Genomic DNA, 26,800 nt, shown 5'->3' with positions numbered 1-26,800 from the left:
TATTTCCTATTTAAACTGATGTTTTCTTTACATTGCTTTTAAGAATATGTATGTTTAAGAGAGGGGTACATTGGTTTCCTCCTTTTTAACTGGTTAGTTTGTATTTAATTTTAGTAAAACCAAAGGAAATGTAATTTCCATGACCAAGAATATATTTTTTAAAATATTAATTCAGCATTTAGTTCTTTTTGTAGCATAACTTGTGATGTCATCCTACATATTAACTATATTAACTAGTAGACTTTTAGCTTAGGTGATATTATTAATTCTCTGATTCTGCAGCATTATGGCATAATAGGAAATGGGCTACATTTAATTAAAATTCAAAATCCTAACATCTATTGCTGTTTACTAGTCTTTTCATCCTGAGTGTAAGTTTATTTAAACTTCTCTACTAAGGAGATGCTATTAAATATTTTTCCCTTCCTCCTCTCTCAAATTTTTGAATTATTTTTTGGTAGAGGGACTTTTGCTAGTAATGGCAGGCTGAAGAGAAAGTGGCAAGCATTGGGTTTGTTATTTTGTTACTTCTGTACTTTTCAGTAGTTAACTTACCAGTTTTCTTATGGAGGGAGTACTGTAGTTTTTTTCTTTGTTTTAGCATTGTAGCTATTTTATAACTAAGATGCTATGTAATCAAACATGATAATATCGGCTTTAGCAGCATTAATTCCTGTACTGAATCATTACTTGTGTTAGGACATTACTCATTGCTTTGTGTTTCATTTTCAGATCCAGAAAGGGCTTTTTTTTTTTTTTTTTAAATGGGTAGCAAATACCCAGCCAAGTAGATGAACCAATTTTCCCACCTCCCCTCCCTATTTCTATACATTAAGATTTTTTGATAAAAATGAGAGATATGTATTTGTCAAATTTAGGAGTACTAGACTTCTTGGTTATTGACCATACATTTGATACCATTCACAGAACTGTAGTAACATCTAACTTGGTTTTAAAATACGAGTATTGAACCTATAATTGTTCAGCTTGCAAGCAAGGATAATGTGGTGAAGACCATCATCCCCTGATGAAAAATGAATGTCACATGGTCCATTATCTAGCTTTTAGAGCAGGTATTCTTAAAATTATTTCCCTGCTATTTTGGTTAGAAACATTTTTAAAAAGGAACAGATTTTCCTGGCTTAAGTAACTTGTTACCTGAGAAAACTGTCTTTTTTCAGTGTTTATTTTAAGAGTATGTTATTGTTTTTAATAAGTTTTTAAAAGATTAGGATTTTAGAGGGAGCATTATAATTTTACCTATATCATAAAAGTATATTCTGAAATCTGTGGCATTAAGATTGAGAGGTCACTTTTAAATATAGATTTTAATGTCTAGAATCATTCTTCTCTAATACAGTGTTTTTTTAAGCAAGTTAATTTCAATATTAGGTACCTAAGTTGATCCCTGTGGTTTTACACAGGTAGCATTTGGTATACATATTTTAGTATGTGTACATACATATGTGTAGTTACTAGTTTGCTGCAATTATTAGTCTGATAATAATAAGACATTCAGTTGAGTTGAGTTCAGTTCAGTCGCTCAGTTGGACATTGGAAGTACAAATAATACTCATTTGATATACCATGATGCTTATTTGCCTATTAATAGTTAAAATGTTGCTAATGATGATATAGTACTCATTTGTATTCTTAATGGCATTTTAATACTTTCCTCTTTGTTACAATATAATATTCATGGGGGAAATTTTGGAAAATACAGGAAAAAGAAAATAGTTTGAAGGAAAAAAAAAACATTATTTAAAACCATTACTTTGAATGCTGTGTTTGTCTCGTCTCTGCCTCTGTTTTTCTGACTCTCTCGTATATGTAAGTGTGGATGTTCGTATGAAAAAACACAAATTGAAAACCGTCTAATAGAAAATACTGCTAAATATTTTCTCCTGAATTCAGAATGAATAGTCTTTATAATAACTTTGAAACAAACAGTAGAATCTATTAAAAATATGGACCCATTTGATTTTATTTTTTTTAATGTAAAATTAAGCAGGCTAGGAAAAAGACTTTTTACTAAATCAATTTCAATTTTCATTATCCTTTGTTAGCAGTTAGGACTGGATTATACCTATACTTTACCTTTTCTCTTGGTTTGTAGTTTTGTTTTAGCAAAGAATATTCTTGAATTTTTGGCAGGAAAAAAATACCATAAGACTAAGTTTTTTCTTGTCTGTTATTTTACTGTTTCTTCTTTAAGGACATTAGAAGAATCATTGACCATCTGTAGGTCAAAACTCCATTTTAGCTTTTACTTTGAACCAATTTTGCCTCTAAACCCTGGACCAAAACTATTACCAAGTAAAATAATGTGGTATTTTATCAGTAGTGACCAGTGAAATAAGCAGAAAATGGGGAATAAAGAGGAGGACCAAAATGAACACTAATTATTTACAAATTGAGTAATTGAATGAATATTGACTGTGTTCATATAGCCATAGAAGCGTATGTAGAGAACTTGAGGGTGTAACTTTTAGAAGTTCGAATTGAAAATCCAGTGATTGGGTGTAGTGCTGGGTTGTTCAGAGTTAAGTATTCCTCTTGGGGACTGGTAGTCAGTCTTGTATCCTATTGCTGGGATGTTATAAGGAGCAAATGTGAAAGTGTGTAAGTGGTTTGATTTCAATTGTGGGTTTTATCCTTATAAAAAGCAGTAGTTCTGTATTGCTTTAAGGTAAAAATCTTCAGCACATGAGCAGCTTCTTAATGTTCTTCACTCTGGTCATTCCCTGGTAATTTCCTGTAATTTTGTTTGCAGAGCGGATCCTCAACCTTTGTTTGATTTCTCTGTGTTTTAAAAAACTGATGAGAGATCCCCCTCTAGTGTCTGAATTACCCATTCTTAAAACATTTATGTCAGTCATAGGTTTTAGGAATTAAGCTAGCTGTGTTTTCCTTTCACATCTGGACATGATTTTTTTTTTTTTTTTTTTTTTTTAGCTTTTCGTTTATGAGGGAAAGCGGGGACTTTTTTTCCTTTCTTAAAAAGGTCGCTAGAATTACGGGCAGGGTGTGGATTGGGGGCAATAGAAAACATGGGACGGGAAGGATCAAAATGCTATTTTTACCTTTTAAGAAATAATTATTTTTAAGTAACCTGGAATAAGGCCAAACTATACAGTGTTGTTTTGTTTTAGTTTACATTTGTTCCTGAATTAAGTGTAGCTTTAAAATACTTCATTTTGGAATTCTTCATTAGATTCTTATCCTGAGTGGTTTCAGTTTCTGGAAAGCAATGCTTTCATTGGAAAATGGTTTCAAAACAGAGCCTGATACTTTTCATGGAGTTTTCTAACTTGGTTACTTTTTGTTACTGTTGTTGCTGTATTTTTCCATATTGTTGCCATTTTATACTGTGAGTATGTTCTAATGGCAAGTTGTCCTTTTACATAGTTCCCATTGTTTTTCAACCAAGGAAATAGGAGATTCTTAAGATATTGGCTCTCTGCCACCTCTTCCTCTTAAACACACAGGGCTCAAACACACAGGCCTTCAGTTAAGGATCTTGTGAAGGGTTAGGGAAACAGGACCTTTCTCATTTGACCCATGGGCTTTTGTAACTTGAACAAGGAAAGTAGTGTTCTGAAAGCTGCAGCATTTATGAAGGCTCTTGTAAAAATATTTCATGTACATGGACTAGAGATTAACTCTTTTCATCTCGTTCTTCAACAAATTAAACAGTGCAAACAATTTCAAGTGCTTTCTTGGTCATGAAATGCTTGGATGAATTATAATCCTAATTGCTATTGTTCATTCCCATGCTGCATTTTGACACTATTAACTGCCTAACGCATGCATTCTTCAACCAGTAAGATAAACAAAAGCATTTTGAAATATGTTATTTCGTGGCATCTTAAATTGCAGATATGCCATTGGCTGCCTTGATTTTCTTTTGGTTCCACTGTTAGCAAAAATTAGGAAAAAAGTTATCTCTCTATATTTATACATAAAATTGCCAATAGAATGATCACTGGGTTTTTATAAAAGTCCATTCACTAATAGTCTTAAATTTTAAAGAGGCAGTAGAGACCATGGATTTATTTTAGTGCTAGGGAAATAATTTGTATTTATGTTATCAAACCAGTGTGGCTTTCTCTAAGATTTGAAAGAAAGTAATAAATTTCATTTTTCTACTTTAATAGAACTGAATGTAAACCTAGAAGCCAGATTAGTTTTGTGATTTGGCAAGTCATTTATGCATAATGGTTCCTTTAAGATTTGAACTAATACTGTTTATTAATTGAAGTATTTGTAATAAATTTGAAGTTTATATGTGAGAGATTTGAGTGCCAGTTATTAACAAACCTTCATTACTTAAAAAACAGAACTTTTTTGATAACTGAAAAACCATATAACAAAAGTGGGGTAGATATAACTAATGTCATTGTCACATCATGTTTAGTTGTTCAGTCGTGTCTGATTCTTTGTGACCCCATGGACTATAGCCCACCAGGCCCCTCTGTGATGGGAATCGTTTCTCCAAGGCAGGAATACTGGAGTTGGTAGCCATTCCCTTCTCCGGGGAATCTTCCTAACCTAGTCTTTGAACTAGGGTCTCCTGCATCACAGGCAGCTTCTTTACCATCTGAGCCATCAGGGAAGCCCATAACAGTTAGCAATTTCTCACTTTTTGACTATTGCTAAAACTAAGTGGACGAATTACCAAATTCACAGGCATCTGATACAATAATTTTTTCTGTAATAATTGGAGCTCTCTATGTCAAATGAGCACTACTACAGTATGTCACATTCTTAAAGTATTTATTCCTCAGAATGTCTTTGAATTCTTAAATCCATATAAGCATGAGAAATTCTTTTTTAACAACCAGATGTTTTGCCATCTCATATCTTAATTGTAAGGTGCTTTTTTCAATGGTAGTTCTTTATAATAAAAATACTACTTAATATTTTAAAATTCTAATAGGGGATATTAGCTAGACACTGTACCGTGGTATACCATTTGATATGTTACTCTTTGAGGTAGTAAATAATATTCCTCCTTATTCCCATTTTTACGTTTAAGGAAACAGTAAGAGAAGTAAAATAATTTTGCCAAAGATCACAAAGTAATTGTAGTCAGATCTCTCTGACTCCTAGAACCCATGTTTTGGACCACTGATGAAGTCTTAAGTGAAAATTAAATACATTGTCATATAATCCTCTGATGGAATATTATGTAGCCATTAAAAGTAAGGGTTACAGTGACATAGAAAATGAATGTGGTACAGTAAATTAAAAAAGGCAAGGATTACAGTTAAAATCCATAGTGATTCTAGACATCTTTAGTGTTTGATTTTTTATTGTGTTTTAATTTAAATACAGTATAAATAACATTCAGCTTCTATATAATTTTGCTCATTAACTTAAAGAATTTCTGTAAACAGGGGACCTAAGACTGAATGTAAACCAGGTCTGGTCAGCAAACTGACAAGTTAGTTTTATAATAGACTTTAGCATGTTCAATTTCCTTTTTAATTTGACCTAAAGCCATTTTTTACTGGACTTATGCCAGCTCTAATGTAATCTCTCATTTATATTCTTGAAGGCTAATGGAATAGTAAAATCTTCCTAAAGATAACTTAAATGTGTTATATAGTGTCCTAAGGGTAGCTTGTGCACAAAAGATGTTTTCTTTCCCACCCTGTAGAGGTATCTCATTAGGACACCCAGTAGTGTCATTATTAAGTTTTCATGTGTTTCTCAGTTTTGATGCTAATCTTTGTGTGTATGTGCGTGCATTTTTTTTGTCTTCAGCACCAATGTGGTTATGAATTATTCAGAGATCGAGTCTAAGGTTCGAGAAGCAACGAATGACGATCCTTGGGGACCTTCTGGGCAACTCATGGGAGAGATTGCCAAGTAAGTGATAATTTGACTCAGCAGTGCAGAAAGAATGCAACTATCTTTACCCAGAAATGTGAAATTTGCTTTCAATTTTAAACTGTTCAACTGCCAGATAATAATAAATTTTGCATATAATCGTTCAGATATCAGTGCAGCAAATTTTATGAGGATCCATTCCTCTTAAATATTAGCTCAATAAAGTAAACAAAATTTTTCTTTTTCAATGAAGTTTAGAGACTTTCTGTAGCTTAACTATGTAAAATTTTGACAAATGCATATAAAATGACTTAAAACTAGGAAAATTTTTTCCTGACAAACATCTGGCTGACTATGCCACTGAATGAAGGGCTCATGAAATATGATATTAGTGGGATTTATGTGCTAGATACTATATAAAATAGACATTTTAAAGGTACCATATCTAAATTTTTTAAAAATTAAACTTATTTTTTAAAGCTCTTTAGGAAAATACAGTAACTTAGAACAAGCCTGCCATCTACTGTCAAATCAACATACTACAAACTCTTGAGGAAAACTATTCTTTTTTCAGGGCTACCTTTATGTATGAACAATTTCCAGAACTTATGAACATGCTTTGGTCACGAATGTTAAAAGACAACAAAAAAAATTGGAGAAGAGTTTATAAGGTATGGGTATTAGTCTGTATTTATTACTTGACATGTAGAAGACATGAAATTTTAAAGTGTACATACATAAGTGATTATGATGGACATTGAATCCTAGACTAGAATATTCTAAAACAGATAAAAAATTGATTTGCTATTTGAGTTGTATTTTTTAATCACCATAAACAGCTATTCATATATTTGTGCATATCAAAAGTAATGAATCTATAGTGTATCTGTGTTTAGTGTTTGAGCATTTAAGATAAAACCACCCTCTAATATCATTTGTCATCTCTACATAAAAATTTTCCAGTAGTATTACAGTATTGTGCACCAGAAATGTGTTATTTTTAAATATAATAAATTCTAAATCATTAAAATTCTAACATTTTAAAACTTGCAGATATGTACCCTTCTGTTAGATTCCTTTCATTTAATTCTGATCTCATCATATAGTGTAGAATTCTAAACAAGATAGTAATCGGTTCCTCCACCTCCACTATATTTTCTTGCTACTTGGAAGGTTTTTTTATGCTTTCCAAAATGTTGTTATAATATTCATATATGAAGCTTTAAAAATAACATTTCTGGCTTTCAGCATTAAAAATTAGTGGCTTTATTTAGTTCCATGTTTTTGATGTTGTTTGTTTCTGAAAACGTTTACTGTCATTTCTTTAGCTTGTACAGTAGTAGTGATGAAATAGTTTAAATTCCTATAATTTTTTATAATTAGAGGGTTTTGTTTTAATAATTCTAGAGTAAACTACTTTTTTAAAGATTAAATTCCTGCTCAGATGAGGGTTTTTTGTCCCTCAGTTCTCCAGCCTAACTAGATTTTCATAGGTCTAATCATCTTTATGTGAGGTTTGCTCCAAACAAAGTTCAGAATTCATAATTCAGTGATTTTTTAGTGCATTCACAAAGTTGTGCGTTGTTACTACTGTCTAAATCAGAACATTTTTCATCACCTCAAAAAGAAATTCTTAATGTTTTTTTCTCATATTTGTTGACAGTAAGTTTTTTAAACAAAAGCCACATCACAAACCTCCCAAGTTAAATTTTATCTGGGAAAAGTGCTCTGAGGTCATATAATTACCAATAATTATTTTCTTTAATGTTTTTAACAGTAAAACTGAATCAGCTTTCTAAAAGCTTAGTGTTCATTTATATCATACATTCAGATTTTTCCTAACATCTTTTTCCTAAAAGATTAATTTTTTTAAATCTTTTGACACATGTATCCAGTGGACAGTTTATAATTATTTATTATGCTTGGTGTAAGAGGAACTCTAAATTGAAAATACAAGGTTTTAAATGTACTTAAAGTCTAATGTATGGTAAAGAATGCCCTCCCCCCCTCCGCTCCCCCCACCCCACACACATACAGATTATTTATTTGCTGTTAGATTTTATTTTTTTTAAGCTATTTACCAGAGCTCTACCAGAATTTATTTCGTTAAATCATTTGGTGCTTTGTATTTTTACAGTCATTGCTGCTCCTAGCTTACCTCATAAGGAATGGATCAGAGCGTGTTGTTACAAGTGCCAGAGAACACATTTATGATTTGCGATCCCTGGAAAATTACCACTTTGTAGGTGAGCAATAGAAAAACCTTATAAGCAAATTAAAACAGTAGTTGGAGTTGTCAGTCACCTGAACCAGCTTAGAAGCTTCTCTGCTCTAATTAGAATGTGACTGTTGCTGGTTGTGTGACGAGTGCAGAATCCAAGACGTGGGGCCCTAGAGTATTAATTAGTGAAGACAAGAACTTGCAGAAAAGACTGGCTAATAACAACAGAACCAACACAACATGAGTGTTCGGGTTTATATTAAAATATGCACTGGAGACTGGTCCCCTGTGGTGTCCATAAAGGAATAGCTTTAATCATATGGGAAGAAAAGGTTAGAGCTCCAAAACACACACATCTGTTTGAAGCTGGGGTTTTTTTCCTCCCACCAAATAATATTTACTGTGCAAAGGCAGCAAGGCCAGAGTGTGTTTTGAATGTGAAAGAGGATACAGAATGAACCACATTTCATTTTGTAGTGTACCCCAGTTGAAAGCACTTTAAAATTTCAGTTTTTCAGCTATACTAAATCCTGGTAATTCGTGTTTTCAAACTTGTATTGGGGAGAGGAAGGCATTTAGGTGCTTTTCAGTCATTAAAATGTAGATTTTGTTTTGTTAAAATACTATAGAAAGAGAAAATAACACTTTTGGATATTAGTCCATTTTTGTATGATTATTGTTAGTAATCCTTTTTAGTGGATCTTTAATTGATTTTGCATGGCACCGTTATCTGTGGTCCTTTTTAGTTCATTTCTGCAAGCTCTTATAAGCCAGAATTGCATCTCAAGACTTAGGATTTGATGAGGAAATGACAAAATTCAGTAACACAGTTTGCCTCTTTTTATTAATTTAAAAATACTGAAGGTGGTTTCTTACTTTGAAATTTTCATGTCTTTGTGTGTGTGTTAAAAGGTTTAATACATATTAACTGAATTCTTAAGGTTTTGTTTCTCCCTTACCATCCTCACAGATGAGCATGGCAAGGATCAAGGTATAAATATTCGCCAGAAGGTGAAAGAATTGGTTGAATTTGCCCAGGATGATGACAGGCTTCGTGAAGAGCGAAAGAAAGCCAAGAAGAACAAAGACAAATATGTTGGGGTTTCCTCAGACAGTGTTGGAGGATTCAGATACAGTGAGTATCAAAGACAGATTAGCACCTGAACATCAGTTTAGCTTCTTGGGTATATTTTAAGAATCACAGAAGACAGAAATGCTATTTTGAATATATATGATACTAAGACATATGTAATACTCATTTTGTTTCCTTTGGATCCTGTGAATCTGTTTTTTTTACTTTTGTGGTTCAAGAATATGATTTTAATCATTAAGCATTATTGAATGACCAAACTTTGAGTTGACATACAAAGAATAAAATAGATATATGTCCTTTCCTCTTGGAGTTCCCATTCTAAGAAGAAAAGGATTCCTCTAACTTAATCATTTAGAGCAATTAAAAAAAGTTTGATCAGGAGATTCATCCTGCTAATTCGAAACCAGTTTAGTTATATTTTTGGCTAAAAATAGAGCTGCAAGTTAGTCCATCCTTAATTCCCTCCCTTAATTAAGCACTGTGTTAATTTGATGTAGAAAAAGGTAACGATACCAACAGTTTTTCATCTAGGCCTGTCAGATATATGTTCTTAATATATTTAAGGACAGCTAGAACATTCATCTCTCATGTTTATTTTTAATGTATAATATAGTTTTCCTAAAATAGGTCACTAGGTAGGTGCTTGAAACAGATACAGAAAGTAAGAACTCTGTTTCACAGTATGTTCCTTTGGACTCGTTCTGTCTTCTGTGAATGCTGACAGTCCCTTGCCATTTTGTGTAAGGGACTGGCCAATGCTTTGTATACTTAGCAGCTGCATATTGGAACTCTCTAACCACCCACAACCATAGCTGTTTTTTATATTTGAATTTCACTGATATCTCATGATTCTTCATTGTAAACATGTAAAAATCTTCTATTTCTTACTTTGTATCTATAAAATATCTTCACTCTTTTGCTCCTCTGCTTTTCTTGCCATTAAAGAAAGTACTGCACTTAATAGGCTAATGTTTCTAATGGCAGAAAAATTCCTTTTATGTCTCATATCACATACTAGTCAGTCCTTGAATTGGCAAAAATGTTACTCTTAAATTACATAAATATGTTTTGGAATTCTTGTTTAGGGAAGTAAGAAGTCTTTTATTTTTTACCCACGTATTCAATAGATACTCTATTCTTTAGATTTTTCAAGGTAGCTTTAGCAGATCAATGTGGTTTTTAGCAGAAATAGCTATTTGCCACTTATTTCCTCATTCTACTTGCTAGTAGTCCTTTTTTAAATCAGCGCAATATATAATTAGATGCATTTAGACAGTTGAATAAGTTTTTAGACTTCAGAGTGAACTAATTACAGCATTTGCATTAGAGATAGAATTCAGTGTCCTGTGTACCTGCATTGGTTTCTTTTATACGGTGTTTTTAATGCTGTATGTATTATTCAGAGACTTAAGTAGTCAACTTTAACTATTTTACATGGTTTTCATTTTCACATTAGAAAACGTCTTGCCAATATGCAGTCTCTTTGACATTTTCTCAGTATGATGTTTACCATGCTAATCACTTTAGTTTTCATGTGCTTTTTTCATTTTTTCCTATAAACTTGTTTTTTTCAACGCCTAGTTCATCACATTGTTACTGAAGTGTACATATACATTGTTGCAAAGCTACTCACTTTTACAATACCATCCTGGCTTTAATTTTGTTTAGAAAACATTTTGTCATGTTCTCTTTAAGTTGGTGATCACTTTCAGATTTAGTAGACATATTTTTAAATCCTCAGACTCTTACAGAAAATTTTGCTCTGTAGTTTTACTTAGTAATTCAACAAAATGGTTTTGTTCAATCTCCAGTGGGCATGTATGCCATCCGAACTTCTTAACCAACTTTTAAGATAAAAGCTCAATTATCCACCTTTTGATTATTTTGCTGTTTCCTATCGGTCTTTCCTTTTTCTCTGCACCCTGCTTAGTTTTCAGTCTTTTCTTCTTTTTAACCTCACGTGATTTCTCTGACATTTTACTCTTGGCTCTTAAGTTTGGACATGGAAATGGAAAAGGTTCCAGTTAGTACCTGCAATTCCTATCTCTCCTCTAGGTCTTCAAGGACAAGGACTAAAACAGATTTGGGGGCTTTTTTCCACTGCCAATGATCTACTGACTCAATTCACAAATTCACACAGAGGCTCCCTAGGTTTTGCCAGTCCCAGCATATGTTTGGACTTGGTGTTTGAATAGATCATCACTATTCTGAACCACTTGAGCATATTTCATCATTCTAGTCTGTATAGTTTTTGGTAGTTAGAATATTATTTTCTCTTTAAAATAATTGAAAGGTGCTTTCCCAGGTGATGAAAGACATTTATTTTTCTAGTTTGATAGTAAAGAATGACAGTTATGAGTCTTTACACTATTGAGATATGTAGCATTCAGAATAGTGTTTCCTATATAGTTTGTGTCTTTTAAGAGATTGTTGCTGTCCTGATACTTTTCTAATAATTGAAAAACCATTAAGAGATGAGAATGAAATATAATGCAGTAAGCGACTTCTGTAAAAATAAAAAGATTTCAGGACTTCCCAGGCAGTCCAGTGGTTAAGACTCTGCACTTCCATTGCAGGAGTGCAGGTTCCATCCCTGGTCAGGGAACTAAGATCCCACGTGCCTCATGGCCAAAACAAACAAAAAACCCCACAAAACCACATAAAACCAAAAAGATTTCCATTTCTCTTTTGCTTATACATCCTGTTTTGGTTTTTGTGTTTTCTTTGACTCCTTTCAACAGCCCTTAAGAACTTCTGGCTATGCTGTGCTTTGCATTAAGGTTGTATAAGTTTTCATAAACAAAAGCTTTTGAATCTGCATTCCTGCCACTTAATGACTGGCACTCCATGCTGTGCCTTGCTGTAATTGTGTTGATTCAGCACTGTGGGAGCTTTCTGTTTTCCTTTGAAAACTATTTTATTATGAGGAAAAGCTTCAGAAATAAGGACTATAGACCCTTTTTGAATTTAATGTCCTTAGAATCGCTTTTCTTTTTAATGCTTTATATAGGTGAAAGATACGATCCTGAGCCCAAATCAAAATGGGATGAGGAGTGGGATAAAAACAAGAGTGCTTTTCCATTCAGTGATAAATTAGGTGAACTGAGTGATAAAATTGGAAGCACAATTGATGACACCATCAGCAAGTTCCGGAGGAAAGATAGAGAAGACTCTCCAGAAAGATGCAGGTATTAACACTTTGTCTCCTGGGTCTCTCGGAAAGGGTACTAAATTTATGCAGTTGGGTCTTGGGTTTTTTTGTTTGAGTGTTGGCATTATCTGAAATTCAGCTTTTATTGTTTGTTTATTTAATGGATTTTATTTTTTAGAGCATTTTTAGTTTTATAGAAAAATTGTGCCTAAAGTACAGGGAGCTGCCACATAACCCCACCTCTCTGAGTACAAGCGTGTGCTCACACACACACTTTCTCCTGTTACTGACATCTTGCATTCATGTGTACATTTATTAACAATTGATAACCAGTATTGTTAACTAAACTTTTCAGTTTGCATTAGGGTTCACTGTGTTGTACAGTTGACAGATGCATAGTGTCCACCATTACAGAACCACACAGAGTGGTTTCACTCCCCTAAAAGTGCTTGTGTGAAAATATAGAATAGTCTATGAACTGTTGTCCTTGCATAGGGACATACTAATCTGGCTCCCCAACCAAGGATTGAACCCAGGCCATGGCAGTGAAAGTGCCGAGTCCTAACCACTGGATGACCAGGCAGTTCCCAGGGAGTGCAGATTTTCTCTGTATTGTTCCAGTTTCTGTATATGCTGATTTATGCATATAGTGTGTGTATATATATATATATATACACATACATACATAATATATACAGTATAGCTGTTTATAAGATGGTAGATCAGACATTGTTTGCACTTAGTATTGGCACATTTTCCTTGTCTGTGTCCATTTATTTCTAAATTTGATCACATTTCCTATATGTTTTTATTCAGGCTGTTTAATTGGATTTTTTTTTTCCAGTAAGAACTTTGATGGTTTATTTTGTACTTGAGCATCTGATGATCCAGGGACCTAAGGTATTGCTGAGGGATAATGAAGTTTAGTATATTAGGTTTAAAACAGAAGTTAAGGGGGTTGAAATTTAATTCTTTCTGCGACATTTCATTTAGTTCTGTGTCACTGTATACCAGAAAAAAAAAAAAATCCAGATTGATTTTTGAGCTAAAATATTTTCACATCACCTGTATTTTTGTAGATTTTATTTTCTGATGATGGGGTATTTGTATTTAGTTTCACATAGAATAGGTCTTGGAACTTTTTAGCATTCACTTTTTGTTCTTACCTATCAGTATAGCTATTAATTAGTCTTTCTGCCAGTTAAGAGGGTAAAATATATAGCATTTAATCTGCAAAGCAAATTTTATAAGATTTTTGTCATTTGTGTCTCACCATATTGCTAGTAGGTAGTCTAGAGCAAGGATTTTACCCTTAATTTTTGGAAGTAAAACCTAAGGCCCAATCATCTGTGTGGAACTTGCCTATAGTTACACAGAGATGCAACCACAACTTCAAGTGAGTTCATCTAACTTAAGTACCATCTCTTTTTCTCTTATTAAAAAACTCTTTGACAGTTCAGATTAGGGGTCATGGAAAAGAAATAAAAATACAATTTTGAAACTATTAAGGTTCATCTATGGAATTCCTGTCTATTTATGGAATATGGTCTTTGAAGAACCAGAATTTATTTTTAATAGTTTGAATATATTTTACAACTAGATTTCTAGCTCTTTTATACTGAAAGTATATGCATATAGTAATAATAAATAGTTGAACTTTGGAAAATGATGCCTACTTCAAATACTCTGTGGTATTTTTCCCTCATTAGTGTTCTTGTGGCCCTAGCATTTACATTTTTGGTTTGATTTAGAAAACATAATGGCCACATTTTCTCTTGTTATATCCTGAAGAAGTATGGCAGTCAGGTAGGTAGGCTGGTTAGAGATCTAACTATGTACCTTCTTGTTCTATTACTTTCTCTTTGCCCTCCATACTCAATTTTTCTTTGTTTTTGTCTTCCTGTTCTTTTTTTTTCTTCCTGTTTCTCCCTTGATTTTTTTTTCCCCTACATTTGCCTCTAAGACAGGATCTGTTAAGAGTTCCTAAATCTTTTAAATAGAGTATTCAGATTTAAAAGAGTGAAAATTCAGTGTGTGTTGTTTGTTTTAGTTACTAAAGAGCACGCTAGGGACTTTATATCTTGGAGTATTTGTGAGAGAAGAATGGATTTTTAGACAAAGTTGCATGGGACCTCTTTGGCATGTTATCAGAATTTCAGACTTTTCATTCATCATTATATTTAGAAATTCTTGAACACTGATCATATATGAAGCTTCCATTTCATTGTGTGCTAGTCAGGTTTCTGTTCTCAACTTGTAAAGAAGTTATCTTGCTCTGGAATCAAATTGAACATGAGAAAGGTAAGAAATTTCAGTTTTAGATACAGGACTGATGATGGGAATCTTCAGGTTATTTGTTGCTAAGAAGGTAGTGACAAGGGCTTTTGAATACTTAATCAGAACTAGTAGATTCCTTAAAATGCTTGTAGATAAAAATACATTTAACCCCTTTACTCAGTGTGGGAAGTCATTCTTCTTGATTCTTGATTTATACAGGCTCCAAATTGATTTATATTTAAGTAGAAATTGCTTTAGTCTTAGTTAATTTGCATCAGTAATAATACTCATAATTTTAAGGAGAATTTTAAGTATTTTATTTCAGAATATTTATAATTTAAACCACCTACTCTAAAATTAAGAAATAAAGGTAATGGAACATATTTCAGGTAATTTCTCTGTCTTACTTGCACCAGAAAAAAACACCTCAATACATCATTACTGGAGAATACATTATTGCTGACATTTTTAATTCGTGGCATATGAAATATGCATTTTTTACTCATTCTGCATTTTTATTTTATTTTTTTACTTTCACACTGTTAAGGAAAATAAGTTTTTTTTTAATATGCCCAAAAAAGAATTATTTCAAAACATTTAAAATACATTTAAATTTTCTGTAGAACAGTTTCCATAGTTTTGTAAAAGTTTGATCTCCTGATTCTATATATAGTAAATTAGAGCACAGTTGTTGTAAAGTGCATTATCTCCTGTTTCTGCATTTACAGATGAGAGTTTAATCATTTGAATTCAGATAGGATGATATTTAGAAGATATCCATTGAAATTATAATTATATATTTGCTTAGTATATGGGAGTCACTGACAGAATTATGTTATATAAATGAAACTGTAGTTGTTGCACAAAATCCATTTCAAAAAAATGTAACTTGCAGTTGTTTGAGCTCCCAGGGTCTCATTAGTTGATTCTGATATGATAATATACAGCTAATTTATTTTTTAATTGAACTTTAAATCTATTATAAATAAGCACCTGAATTATTTCAGGCCTTTTTATTTGTACACATTTATGTAAATGCTTTTTTGTAGCAGTGTTTTAGTCTTACCTGGGGAATTTGATGGATTCCCACTTCCCCTCCCCAGGGCACAGATATCATATTCAGATAGCTTAGATAACATTGTCTTGATCACTGTCAAGTAAGTCAAAGTACAGAATTTTGGAGTGACTGCATTTGAAATTCTTTACCTCAAATCACTGAAGGCTCCATTTAAAAATAATCTCTTGTCTTATTATTTTCCTTCATTTTTAATATCTTTTAGTGACAGTGATGAGGAAAAGAAAGCAAGAAGAGGCAGATCTCCCAAAGGTGAATTCAAAGATGAAGAGGAGACTGTGACGACAAAGCATATCCATATCACACAGGCCACAGAGACCACCACCACAAGACACAAGCGCACAGCAAATCCTTCCAAAACCATTGATCTTGGCGCAGCAGCACATTACACGGGGGACAAAGCAAGTCCAGATCAGAATGCTTCAACTCATACACCTCAGTCTTCACTTAAGGTGCGAATGGCACAAGTTTACACATTATACAGAATTTTAGTCTTAAAAAATTACTTTTAGATTTATTGCATTAGTAGTCTCAGGCATTTCTAGGTAATCTTATTAATTATAGATCATCTGGCATATATTACTCAGTCATTAATAATAAGAAATCTCTTTGGAGGAAGAAACCTGTCCAGTTGCTGAATGATTATCTGTGCACTTTCTGTGGAAATAGTAATGACACTCTTGGTTCATTTGGGAAAAGTTGTGAATCAGAATGTAGTGCCTTTATTTCGTACTAGACACTACCACTGTATGAAGTGCCAGATTCATTAAGGAAAATATGGTAGTGTTTGGAAGTTGTAAGCAATGATAATGTATATATATGACAAGTTAATATATAGGGGAAATGGTCTTGTTTAATACAGGGATGGTGCCTGTGATGGGAGGTTAATTTGCCTTGTGGTCAGTATTGATTAGTGGCAGCATTACTTCATGTACCATCATCATTTTGTTTTCCACCAAAGAAATGAAATCCACTTGCCAGATACCTGACTAGCTGCCAGATACCTGACTGCAAGCTAGTCTTTTGGGCAGAAATCTGCCAGAGGGAGGTTTACCCCAAAAGGCTAAAGAGTTGTTTTGTTACTGTACCCCTACTAGTGTTCTCACAGTTTGTACCTGCTCATCAAATGTAGCCTACAGAAAATATTTTGCTAGTGTATTCTGTGAATTGCAGGTGACTCTAAAAATAAAGCTAGTCCTACTTAGTGGCAAGAACTGTGTCAACTTTTCCCAAATATTTTCTGGTGTTTCACTCATATTGTCCTCTTTATAGATTTGATGAAAACCTCAAAATTCAAAATTATAACTCAACTTTAGTTGCAGTTAAAATGGGGAAATGGCGCTGTTATTTCTTTGTGTGTTAGCTTTCCCCTGCTGTAGATACAGTTAGTTTACTGATGACTCTGTAAGATTTGGTAGTCATAATTAAAACCCAAATACACGATGGTTGTCATATGGAGAATTCATTTAAGGTTGCATGAGGAAAATCATTCAATCTGTATATTTTTTTAAAACAATAAACAAACTTTTTTCATCTAAAAAGATTTTAAATATTAATTTGTAGTACAGCCTGAATGTATGTCACACCAAAAATATTTTATATTTGTAGTATATACGCTTTTTGACTTTCTTTTACTGCTGAACAGATGTCTTGAACTCGAAGTTCTTGAAAAGTTACTCAACCACTTCAGATATCTTTCAATCTCAAGGCCTTTTTGAACCACAGTATACAGTGTTTTAATCTTCGAACCTCAAATTAATATGCCTACTATTTACAGTATTTCCCTACTGCTAGCACTTTTGTTCTAATTTAGTGTGTTTACATTGAAAATATTGGACCTATGTATTAGAGTGTTTAGGACTATGGAGAAGAAAGAAATTACAACTCTAGCCCCACAGTTTGGAAACTAAATATAAAACATATGTCACAGTATATCAAACCAATATAGAATTATACTGACAAATATGATATACAAAGTGTTGCTAAACTTCACAGAATCATAAAATTGTAGAGCTGGATGGGATCTTGGCCTCCAGTCCAGTAGATCTCAGACCTTCTTACACATTGAAATTACCAAGGGAGCTTTGTAAGACTTTACAGACCAGGATCCCACCCTGGGTAATTACGATTCAGCATATTGTGTATATATGTGTATATGTATATATGCGTATAAAGTGTGTGTGTGTGTGCTTCTCAAATGATTCTGCGTTAATATTTGAGTGGGATCTGGAAGGTATGTTTTCTCATAGTGAAATACAGTAAGAAAAGAATTGAGAAAGTAATCCAGGAGTAGTGGACATGCCAAACTCATCTGATTTCCGAAAAGAAAGGAGTTAGGGGAAAGAGGAGTGTGGATAAGTTAGGAATATAATTACTTAAAAATATCTCTTTAAAGGGATTCAAGTTCACTTTTCTTTTTTCAGAAAAGGAAATCTGCCTTTATTCAGATAATTACAGGTTTTTGTGTCTAAGTTGAGAATTAGAGATGAGTAGAGCAGATTTTTTTTTTTAAGTGGTAGAAATTTGTTTCCTAAGTTTATTAGTTCTGTGTGTGTTTCCAGACTTCAGTGCCTAGCAGCAAGTCATCTGGTGACCTTGTCGATCTGTTTGACGGCACCAGCCAGTCAACAGGTAAGCTTCGACATTGGCTTTTGGTTGGTTTCAGAGTAATTTTTTTTAATGGCAAATAAGAGATGGAATGAAAATTTCTAAAAAATTTTTCTTACAGTAGATTTATTTTTAAAGTGAAATTAATGAGCCTTAAGCGTTATTTAGGAGGAAATATTTAATTGCCTAAAATAAGGAAAACGAGTACTTAAGTATTTGATAATTCAGTAATCTCTCAATTTCCTTAGAACTGAGTATTTGGGGTCCCTTTACTTTCTCTATAAGTGAAATATACTGCTCTTCTCATTTCACTGTCTTTTCATATTCTGAAATTAGCCATGCCTAGAGTTCATTTCGGAGAAGGCAATGGCACCCCACTCCAGTACTCTTGCCTGGAAAATCCCATGGACGGAGGAGCCTCGTAGGCTGCAGTCCATGGGGTCGCCAAGAGTTGGACATGACTGAATGACTTCACTTTCACTTTTCACTTTCATGCATTGGAGAAGGAAATGGCAACCCACTCCAGTGTTATTGCCTGGAGAATCCCAGGGACAGGGGAGCCTGGTGGGCTGCCGTCTATGGGGTCATACAGAGTCGGACACGACTGAAGTGACTTAGCAGCAGCAGCAGAGTTCATTTACACTTTTCATTCATTTATTCAGTAAACATTTATTGAACCAGACACTGGCCTGGGTGCTTAAGGTATTGATATAATGCTTAGTAAAGGGCACAAATAGTTACACATATACAGAGGAAAAGGGCATTCTGTGAAAGTGTGTGACTATCTACCTTACATATTTTAAGAGGGCTATATCAAAAGAATAATAGTCCATTCACCATGATTTTCTCACAGAGAAGTTCAATGATTTCTTCAATTTGATTTCTAATATGTGGTAGATTTTTTTTTAATTAATCCCCTATAAGTTGTTTTCAAGAAAATTGGTATTTTTAGGGTTGCATTTGAGGATTGTGGGGTCATAATAAACTACTACAAGTCAAAGTAGCTTAATAAATCTTTGTTTAAAGTCCATTTCACATTAAAATATAACTGGCAAGATAGGCATAGAAATGTCAAAGTAAATCTATTGTTTGTAGTTGTGTGTAATGATTTTTCAAAACTTAATTATTTTAAAATTTACATTAGAGTTTAAGTGGATGTTTATGGTGAAAATTATTTCTCACTGATAGTTTAGTACATGTGATTAATTTAATAATTTACAGTGGGATTATTTTCTCCCGCTCCTTACCTATTACCATAAAATTAATTCTTAGATTGGGTGTTAACTTACTAGGGTGTCTGGTTCAAACCAATGTCTGAGATTCTTCAATTTCCAGTCTCTCTTTTTCTGTAACTATAACTGTTCCTAAAATTATTCTTTAAACTCTATTGAACTGTCATGCCCAAAGTTACAAACAACCACATTAGTTGTTTAACAATTTATGTGCTGTCTTTTTGTATGCTGAAGATTTTAACTGTAGTATTAACTGGTAGTTAGCATGTAATCATATAGTAGAGACTTAGTGTTACAGAATATCAACTATTTTGGACTTCCTGATATGAAATATTTAAGAGCCCCTTTCATGCATCTGTGGAAAGTTTTAATGGAGCAATCAGAAAAGAATTAACTAGGAAGGTCAGATGCGTGAATCCAGCTTTTCCTTGGTGTTATCAGGATTGCTTTGAATAGAGAGAATTACTAAATCCAACATGCTTCCTTTACTTGGCAAGAAACCTTTGAGTGATTTTTCTTTTCCAGTGCTAATAGTAGATTGACTAATTAAATAGAAGTAGTAGTTAATATTAATACAGTAATTGAGACAAAGTCTGAATGAAATCCGAAATACTTCTTGTCTTAATTTTTTATTTTAATATTTTCTAAAAACCATCTGATAGTGGGTTGACAACCTAATTATTTTTTAAAGTTCTCTCCTATTTGAAACAGTTTGTTTAACCAGTTTGTGCAGAACCCCCTCCAATCAGTAAGATGAATTTCATTACCATGAATTTCTATTTAAATATTTTTAGTAATAATACATTTTAAATTGAATTCAGCAGTGGAAAAAAAATTGTATTTTAAATCTATAGCACCTGTATGTGAGAAAGTCTTAAAGAATCTACCATACTAGCATTGCTGTTTGGTATGCCATTTGGGTGTCATTTACCAGATGTGCCTGTGTTTATAATGGTGCCATCATGCAAGTAATATGGGCATGAACTGTAAACCTAAGCAGATATGACTTCTGTACCACTCACCAGAAAAATGTCTCCTTGGAGAAAATGGATTTTCTTTTTTTACGTGTTGTTACATCCTTCTTGTTAGCATCTTTAGAAGTATATGTGGTAAAATCATTGTGGAATATCAACCAAGTTTAAAAATAGACATATGAAACCCATTTATCAAGATTTATTTGCGACTGTCTTGATAAATATCCCACTCTGGTGATGTTCTTTTAAGATCTGTACTCAAATAATATTTTGATGACTTTTATGTATAGTATATTTGCTATATTTAAAAAATAAGCCAGTTACAAATATAATGCCAAGAGTCATTCTGTTTCATTTTTTAGTATATCTTGTCCTAAAAGTTTACGTTGTCTCCTTTGTCCCTTTTGTAATTAATGAATTTAGGTCTTGATTAACATACTATTCTATAAGTTATTTCTAGTACAATTAATGAGGTTGAAGAGAAAATAGAAAGACTTTACAAGGCTTGCAATATGTTTTGATTTTAAGTTAAAAAAATACATAAGAATAACATACATCAAATCCAAAATCTTCACTTTATATACATTTTAACCTGTTACCCTCTATCCAGTTAGTTAGTTGAGGATATTTACATGGATATGGGCTTCCCTGGTAGCTCAGTGGTTAAAGCATCTGCCTGGAATGCCGGAGACCCGGGTTTGATCCCTGGGTCAGGAAGATCCCCTGGAGAAGGTAGCCAAGTTACTGGTTGTTACAAACCAATTTATATATTAGAATTTTCATGGGAGTTGTCTCTAGTTTAAACCAAGTTTACTAAAAATAAAATGTTTTACCATATTCTGTTTTCACTAATTAAAATTAATTATGCTCATTTTAGAAATTTTATGGAAAATAATTCACTGTAACTGAGATAAAGTTAACTGTTAATAATTGGGGTGAATATTCTTATTTTATATTTTCTATATTATCAGTCAGTATATTTAAGCATTATCTTTCAAATCTTTTTCAGGCTTCTAGATAAAGATTTTTTCATTATTACATTTTTTGTAATTTCTTTTTCACTTAAAATCTCATGACCATTCCTTAACGATAGTTGATATTTGCATACCTTTAATCGCTTTATAATCTTAACATTAAATATGCTGTAATCTACTTGATTGGTCAGCGTCTTATTTTTTGGACATTAGGTTTTGTTTCCAAACTTTTCTCTGTTATAAAAGTAGTGAAATAGTATCTTTGAAAATACTGCATTTTGGTAAGGAGAAAAATAATATTTCATTTTATTTTGTACATGTTTGATGACTGAATTTGAAACTCTTCATGTTTTATATGCCAGTTGTAACTTGTCTATTCATTTCCTTCGTCCTTTTTTTAAAAAAATGGGGTTGTTTATCCTTATTTTTGTAAAAAACTTATTTATATTAGTTATTCATCATATATTTATAATTTTTTGCATTTTCATTTTGTATTATTAAAATGCCTCTTGCAAAAGTTTTCAAAATATAATCTAGATTAAATTCTTTGTTAAAGAAAATGTCCATTTGTAGTTGAAGCACTGTCTAGTTCAGCTGTGTTTTTCCTGTTCACAGTATTGCTTTGGAAATACATGTTCCCAGCTGGTGACTGTAAATAACCTCCTTGCTGCCCTGAAAAGGCAGATGGAAATGGTTCATTTATAATGACACCTCTCATGTGGGAATCTTGAAGGATAGCTCTTATTGTGAAATTTAGCAGTCTTCCCCATGCAGCAATTTTTGGTACATTATTCTTATTTAAATTCCCTTAGATAGATGTTATCTAGAAAAATGCTTAAATATAGAAATTTTGTTAAATTTAAGCATTGGTATGCATAACAACATGCATATAGGTATGGATAGTCCCTCTCAGAGTGAGAAACTTTTCTAAATGAAATAAAAGATTTTTAATTTCTGAGATAGTTTCCAAAGTTGAGGATCACATTATGTAAAACATAAGTAGAAGCATAATCTGCAGTACTTGAAAAGATGTAGAAGAGTTAAATCCCTTTCAAGGAAAGGTGGCTTCTATTTGTAAAATATTTATATTTGTGTTTCTATTCTTTCCCCTCCAGTGTTCTTAAATTAGTGATATTTGAAATTAAATTCCCTATAGTATGGTTGGAGAAAATAATAATATTTGCTGTAGATACATTATGAACATTGTATAATTTTAGTTTAGGTGTTAGAAGGTAGAGCAGTAGAATAACTAAAATAGATTATCACTTGAAATATTAAATTCAGGATGTGACAAAAATAAAACATGTCACCAGTATGAAGTTACGATTTCACGGTATTCAGTGCTTTTCTTCACAGCATGAATTTTCTTTGTAGCCCGGACTGGATAAGATTTGAAAAGCCCTAACTTATTTGGCATAATAAATTACATATTGATATCTATTCACTGCTTAAATGAAGAAAATGAAAATAATCCCCAGTTTTCCTTCTATTAATAATCCCTTAATGCTATAATAAAAGATTCTCTTTCTGTTACCTAACTGTATACTTGGATCATAGGTGCTTGTTTATATAGTTAAAAAATATAGCTCACTGATCTTTTGTACACATCATCTTTTGTATATATTATGACATATGTACCTTTAGAGAGAAATCATTGTGATATTTATCTTTAGATAAAGCAGAAGTAGACATGTGAGCTGTAATTGTTGCTCAGAGTAGAGAACCTCGGCCTTCACGGAAGTTATTAGTTCATGGTGAATGGGTATATATGTGAATTTGTGCATCTGTTATGAGGTGAAGAAATGAGGAATTCATTAGACCTGCTGATAGGTGACTATAGTAAATGTGCATTAAAAAGAAATACCAAGTATACATGTATCGGAAACTGATTTGTTCCATTACTGCTGGCCATTTATTAAGAAGGGGAGATGGTTCTAGTTTAATTAACCCAGTTGAGTGTAGCAGATGGGGCAGAATGTCTTGCAGCGATAAGACAATTCAGAAATGGCACCAGATGTTGGAAGCTGTCCCTGGTGGTGTTTGAGTGCAGCCCAGATGTTCTAGTCCCACCTGGCTAGTTTCTAAGCACTGCAGGCTAAGCAGCTGTGATGTAACCTATATAATGTTCACATAACACTAAAAGCACTATAATTGAACTGCCGCTCTAAATTTCTAAGGTTGTGACTCTTTTAAGAGGTGAAATCTTTAAGGACAAACAAAAAACAAGGACAGCTATTTAAGGTTTTAGATCGGTTGACTATTGCTATTTCCTTGGTAACTGAATTGGGAAGTAGAATTTAAAATTTACTTTTCAAATTGTAGATAAAAGGAAATATTCTTACTTATGTAGTGTTTACAAGTGAAAATTTGTATGAGAATGTGATGTTATGCAAGCAGAGATTGACCTGCAGCCTTATGATTTGAATCTCACCTCTTTAGAAACACGAGTCTGGAAGTAGCAAAAAGCTACTGTTTTTTCAAATACTAAAAATGCAAGTATTTGCAAGTAAATGGTAGGAGAAAAAAAGTCCACCTAAATCATTGCATTCATTGTTTTTCCTGTAGTTATTAAAACTGACTTCTGTGCAGATCAACTTCAAAGTTTTTTTTTTCCTGTTTCTATTTTTTTAAATACCAAGCTGCAGAAAATGTGTCACAGTTTCTTTCTCTTTCTAGTTCTTTTTTTTTTTTTTTCTTATTGTGTACTGTTTGAGAGAGAATTACAAGCATTGTGACATTTTACCCTAAAATACTTGAGTATATGTCTCCTTACAGCAAGGACATTTTCCATCATTATCATCATAATATAATGATCATACTTTGGGAATTTAACATTAAAACAGTATTACTGTATAATAGACCATATTCACATTTCCCTGGTATCTCAATTACCTCATTTCATGCATTTCATTTACTTGTCATGTTCCTTTAGGCTTCTTTAATCTGGAGTGGTCCCAGTCTTTTTTGTCTTTTATGATGACATGTTCTGAAAAGTCTGGAGAGTTGTTTTGCAGAATGTCCCTCGATTTGTATTTGTCTGATTTATTCCTCATGATTGGATTCTGGTTAAATATTCTGGGAAAATTTCTACATGGGTGATGATCTCTTTTTTAGTCCTTTAAAGTAGAAGGCCTATGAGTACTATTTTCTCCAATTATTAGTGACATTAAGTTTGAGCACCTGACATTGTTTAAGATGGTATCCATCTAATTTCTGCATTGTAAAAATAGCTTCATCCCTTTTTATTTTTAAATAATCTGTAGGGTGATGATTTGAGAATATGTGATTATCCTATTACCCTGAAACATGTTTCCCAGGTTTTAGCATCCATTTAAGATTCTTATATAGGGCGTGATTGGCCAGATAATCGGTATGCCTACATTAGGTTTGTGAAGTGTTTAAGTAAGGGATAACTTTAATAACAGTTGTATCAATCAGTAGATACAGAACTGAGGGTGTTAGAGAGTTGGTGATAGCTTAAAGGGAACATGGTGGCATAAAAAGCTAGATCAGCTAACTAGCTTTTTTTTTTTTTAGCTAACTAGCTTTTATGATAGGTCTTGGGGTCTAATATATTGAGTAATTTTTGAGTACTGTGCTAAAATAGATTCCTAATAAAACTGCTATCAATTGTGCTGTGGTCCTAACAATTTTTCCCTCATATTTAATTTCTAGGCGGCTCAGCTGATTTATTTGGAGGATTTGCTGACTTTGGCTCAGCTGCTGCATCAGGCAACTTCCCTTCCCAAGGTATGATATGATTTGACTGGCCAGATATCTAGAGGCAATGAAAAGGTTACCAAAACAGCTCTTCCCCCACCCTGTTCCCTATCTGCTTCTTTCGGCCATTTTTCTACTTGTAGTATTTGTAATTCCCACTTATCAAAGAATTTATTCACAAAGGTATTTTATTAGGCTAGTTCACTTTCACTTTTCACTTTCATACATTGGAGAAGGAAATGGCAACCCACTCCAGTGTTCTTGCCTGGAGAATCCCAGGGACGGGGGAGCCTGGTGGCCTGCCGTCTCTGGGGTCGCGCAGAGTCGGACACGACTGAAGCGACTTAGCAGCAGCGGCAGCAGCAGTATCCTAAATGTGCCCAATGAATTAATTTCATTGCAAACTACTCAGGTACACCTAAATAAAATTCTCCTCACTCATAAGTGACTCTTGTTTCGTTTTCTCTGGAGGGAGGAAGTGGGTGGGGGTAGGTGGGTAGGAGTGTGAATAAGTGTAAATATCATCTTAGCAAAAGAAAATATTAATGATTTTCTTGAATGAAATTCAGGGACATTGGAATTGGGCAGACTATTTTGCCAAAATTCATTTCTTTGAAATTTAGGTATCTTAAGAGAATTTTTATGAAAACTAACTGAACTTCATTTTGACATATCCTTGAATGTGAAGAAAATAAAACTTCCTCATTCTATGTTAGTTAAATAAGAAATTTTAAAATACCCTAGATTGCTGTGATCGATTCACACTATTTGTAAAGATCAAATCATTATGTTGTCTACCTGAAACTAACAGAATGTTACATATCAATTAGACCTCAATTTTTTTTTAATGGCAAAAAAGTTTTAACATCTAAGCAAAATACAGACTTAAACATCATGTATTGAGTGAAGGGCTTGTATTTTTTCCCTTTTTTATTAATATGTTTTATCTTACTGCCTCTGCCATATATATGAGCCTCTACCTTTTCTAAGATTGGGAATAATGCTTCTTGTCATGGTTCTTTATAATGTCTATAGAAATGTGTAGAATGGAGTCTTAAGTTCATTATTAAGTGTCTCTTAGGTTGTAAAGTGTTGGTTCTAATGTTTGTTTTTTCTATAAAATCTGGTCAGTCTCAAATTTGAGAGATAATATAAAAAACTTACATATAAAAATCGTAAGTATGAGGTGAGGCAAAGAGAAAAAACTCGGTCTTATTTTAAGTAGAGTTGTATGTCCCCATTATTAATTAGATTAAAATTTATATTTAGTAACAGCTAGTTTAGGTTTGTGAGGATTTAGGAAGAAAGTTACATAGTTTTTAATGTGAATTGCGTTATTTGGACAACTTGTATAAATTCCAAGTATTTCCCAGAAATTAGCATTGTGGAGTAATGAAGTGCTTCATTTTAAAAGTGTGACTATGACTTCTAAACATTAATACCTTACTTTAGACAAATCAAAGTGGAAAATAAACATTGCCCCAGTTTTACAGGCTGCTTGTGTAATTCTCAAAAGTTTTTATGTATATAAAGTTGCCTACTATGCAGATAATTCAAATATGTTAATGTTGGTAAGTGATGCATCTCTTCATCTGTATGCATGTGATTAATATAACCTGATCACCATTACGCAAGGGGCTG

The 26,800-nt window shown here is 32.9% G+C and overlaps 1 protein-coding gene across 3 annotated transcripts in view; it reads left to right on the top strand.

The window, feature by feature from the left end:
* Positions 1-26,800, top strand: part of CLINT1 (clathrin interactor 1) — a 59,831-nt gene that overhangs the window by 24,205 nt on the left and 8,826 nt on the right. For all 3 annotated transcript variants that reach the window (XM_061424194.1, XM_061424195.1, XM_061424196.1), the window contains 8 exons: positions 5,770-5,874; positions 6,410-6,506; positions 7,973-8,081; positions 9,027-9,191; positions 12,160-12,337; positions 15,858-16,104; positions 18,214-18,283; positions 25,115-25,189. In XM_061424194.1, the coding sequence (XP_061280178.1) occupies positions 5,770-5,874; positions 6,410-6,506; positions 7,973-8,081; positions 9,027-9,191; positions 12,160-12,337; positions 15,858-16,104; positions 18,214-18,283; positions 25,115-25,189 (1,046 nt within the window). The remainder of the gene's footprint in view (positions 1-5,769; positions 5,875-6,409; positions 6,507-7,972; positions 8,082-9,026; positions 9,192-12,159; positions 12,338-15,857; positions 16,105-18,213; positions 18,284-25,114; positions 25,190-26,800) is intronic.

Source organism: Bos javanicus, chromosome 7, assembly GCF_032452875.1.
Source record: "Bos javanicus breed banteng chromosome 7, ARS-OSU_banteng_1.0, whole genome shotgun sequence".
NCBI classification, from domain to species: domain Eukaryota; kingdom Metazoa; phylum Chordata; class Mammalia; order Artiodactyla; family Bovidae; genus Bos; species Bos javanicus.
This window is presented reverse-complemented; position numbering and strand designations above follow the sequence as displayed.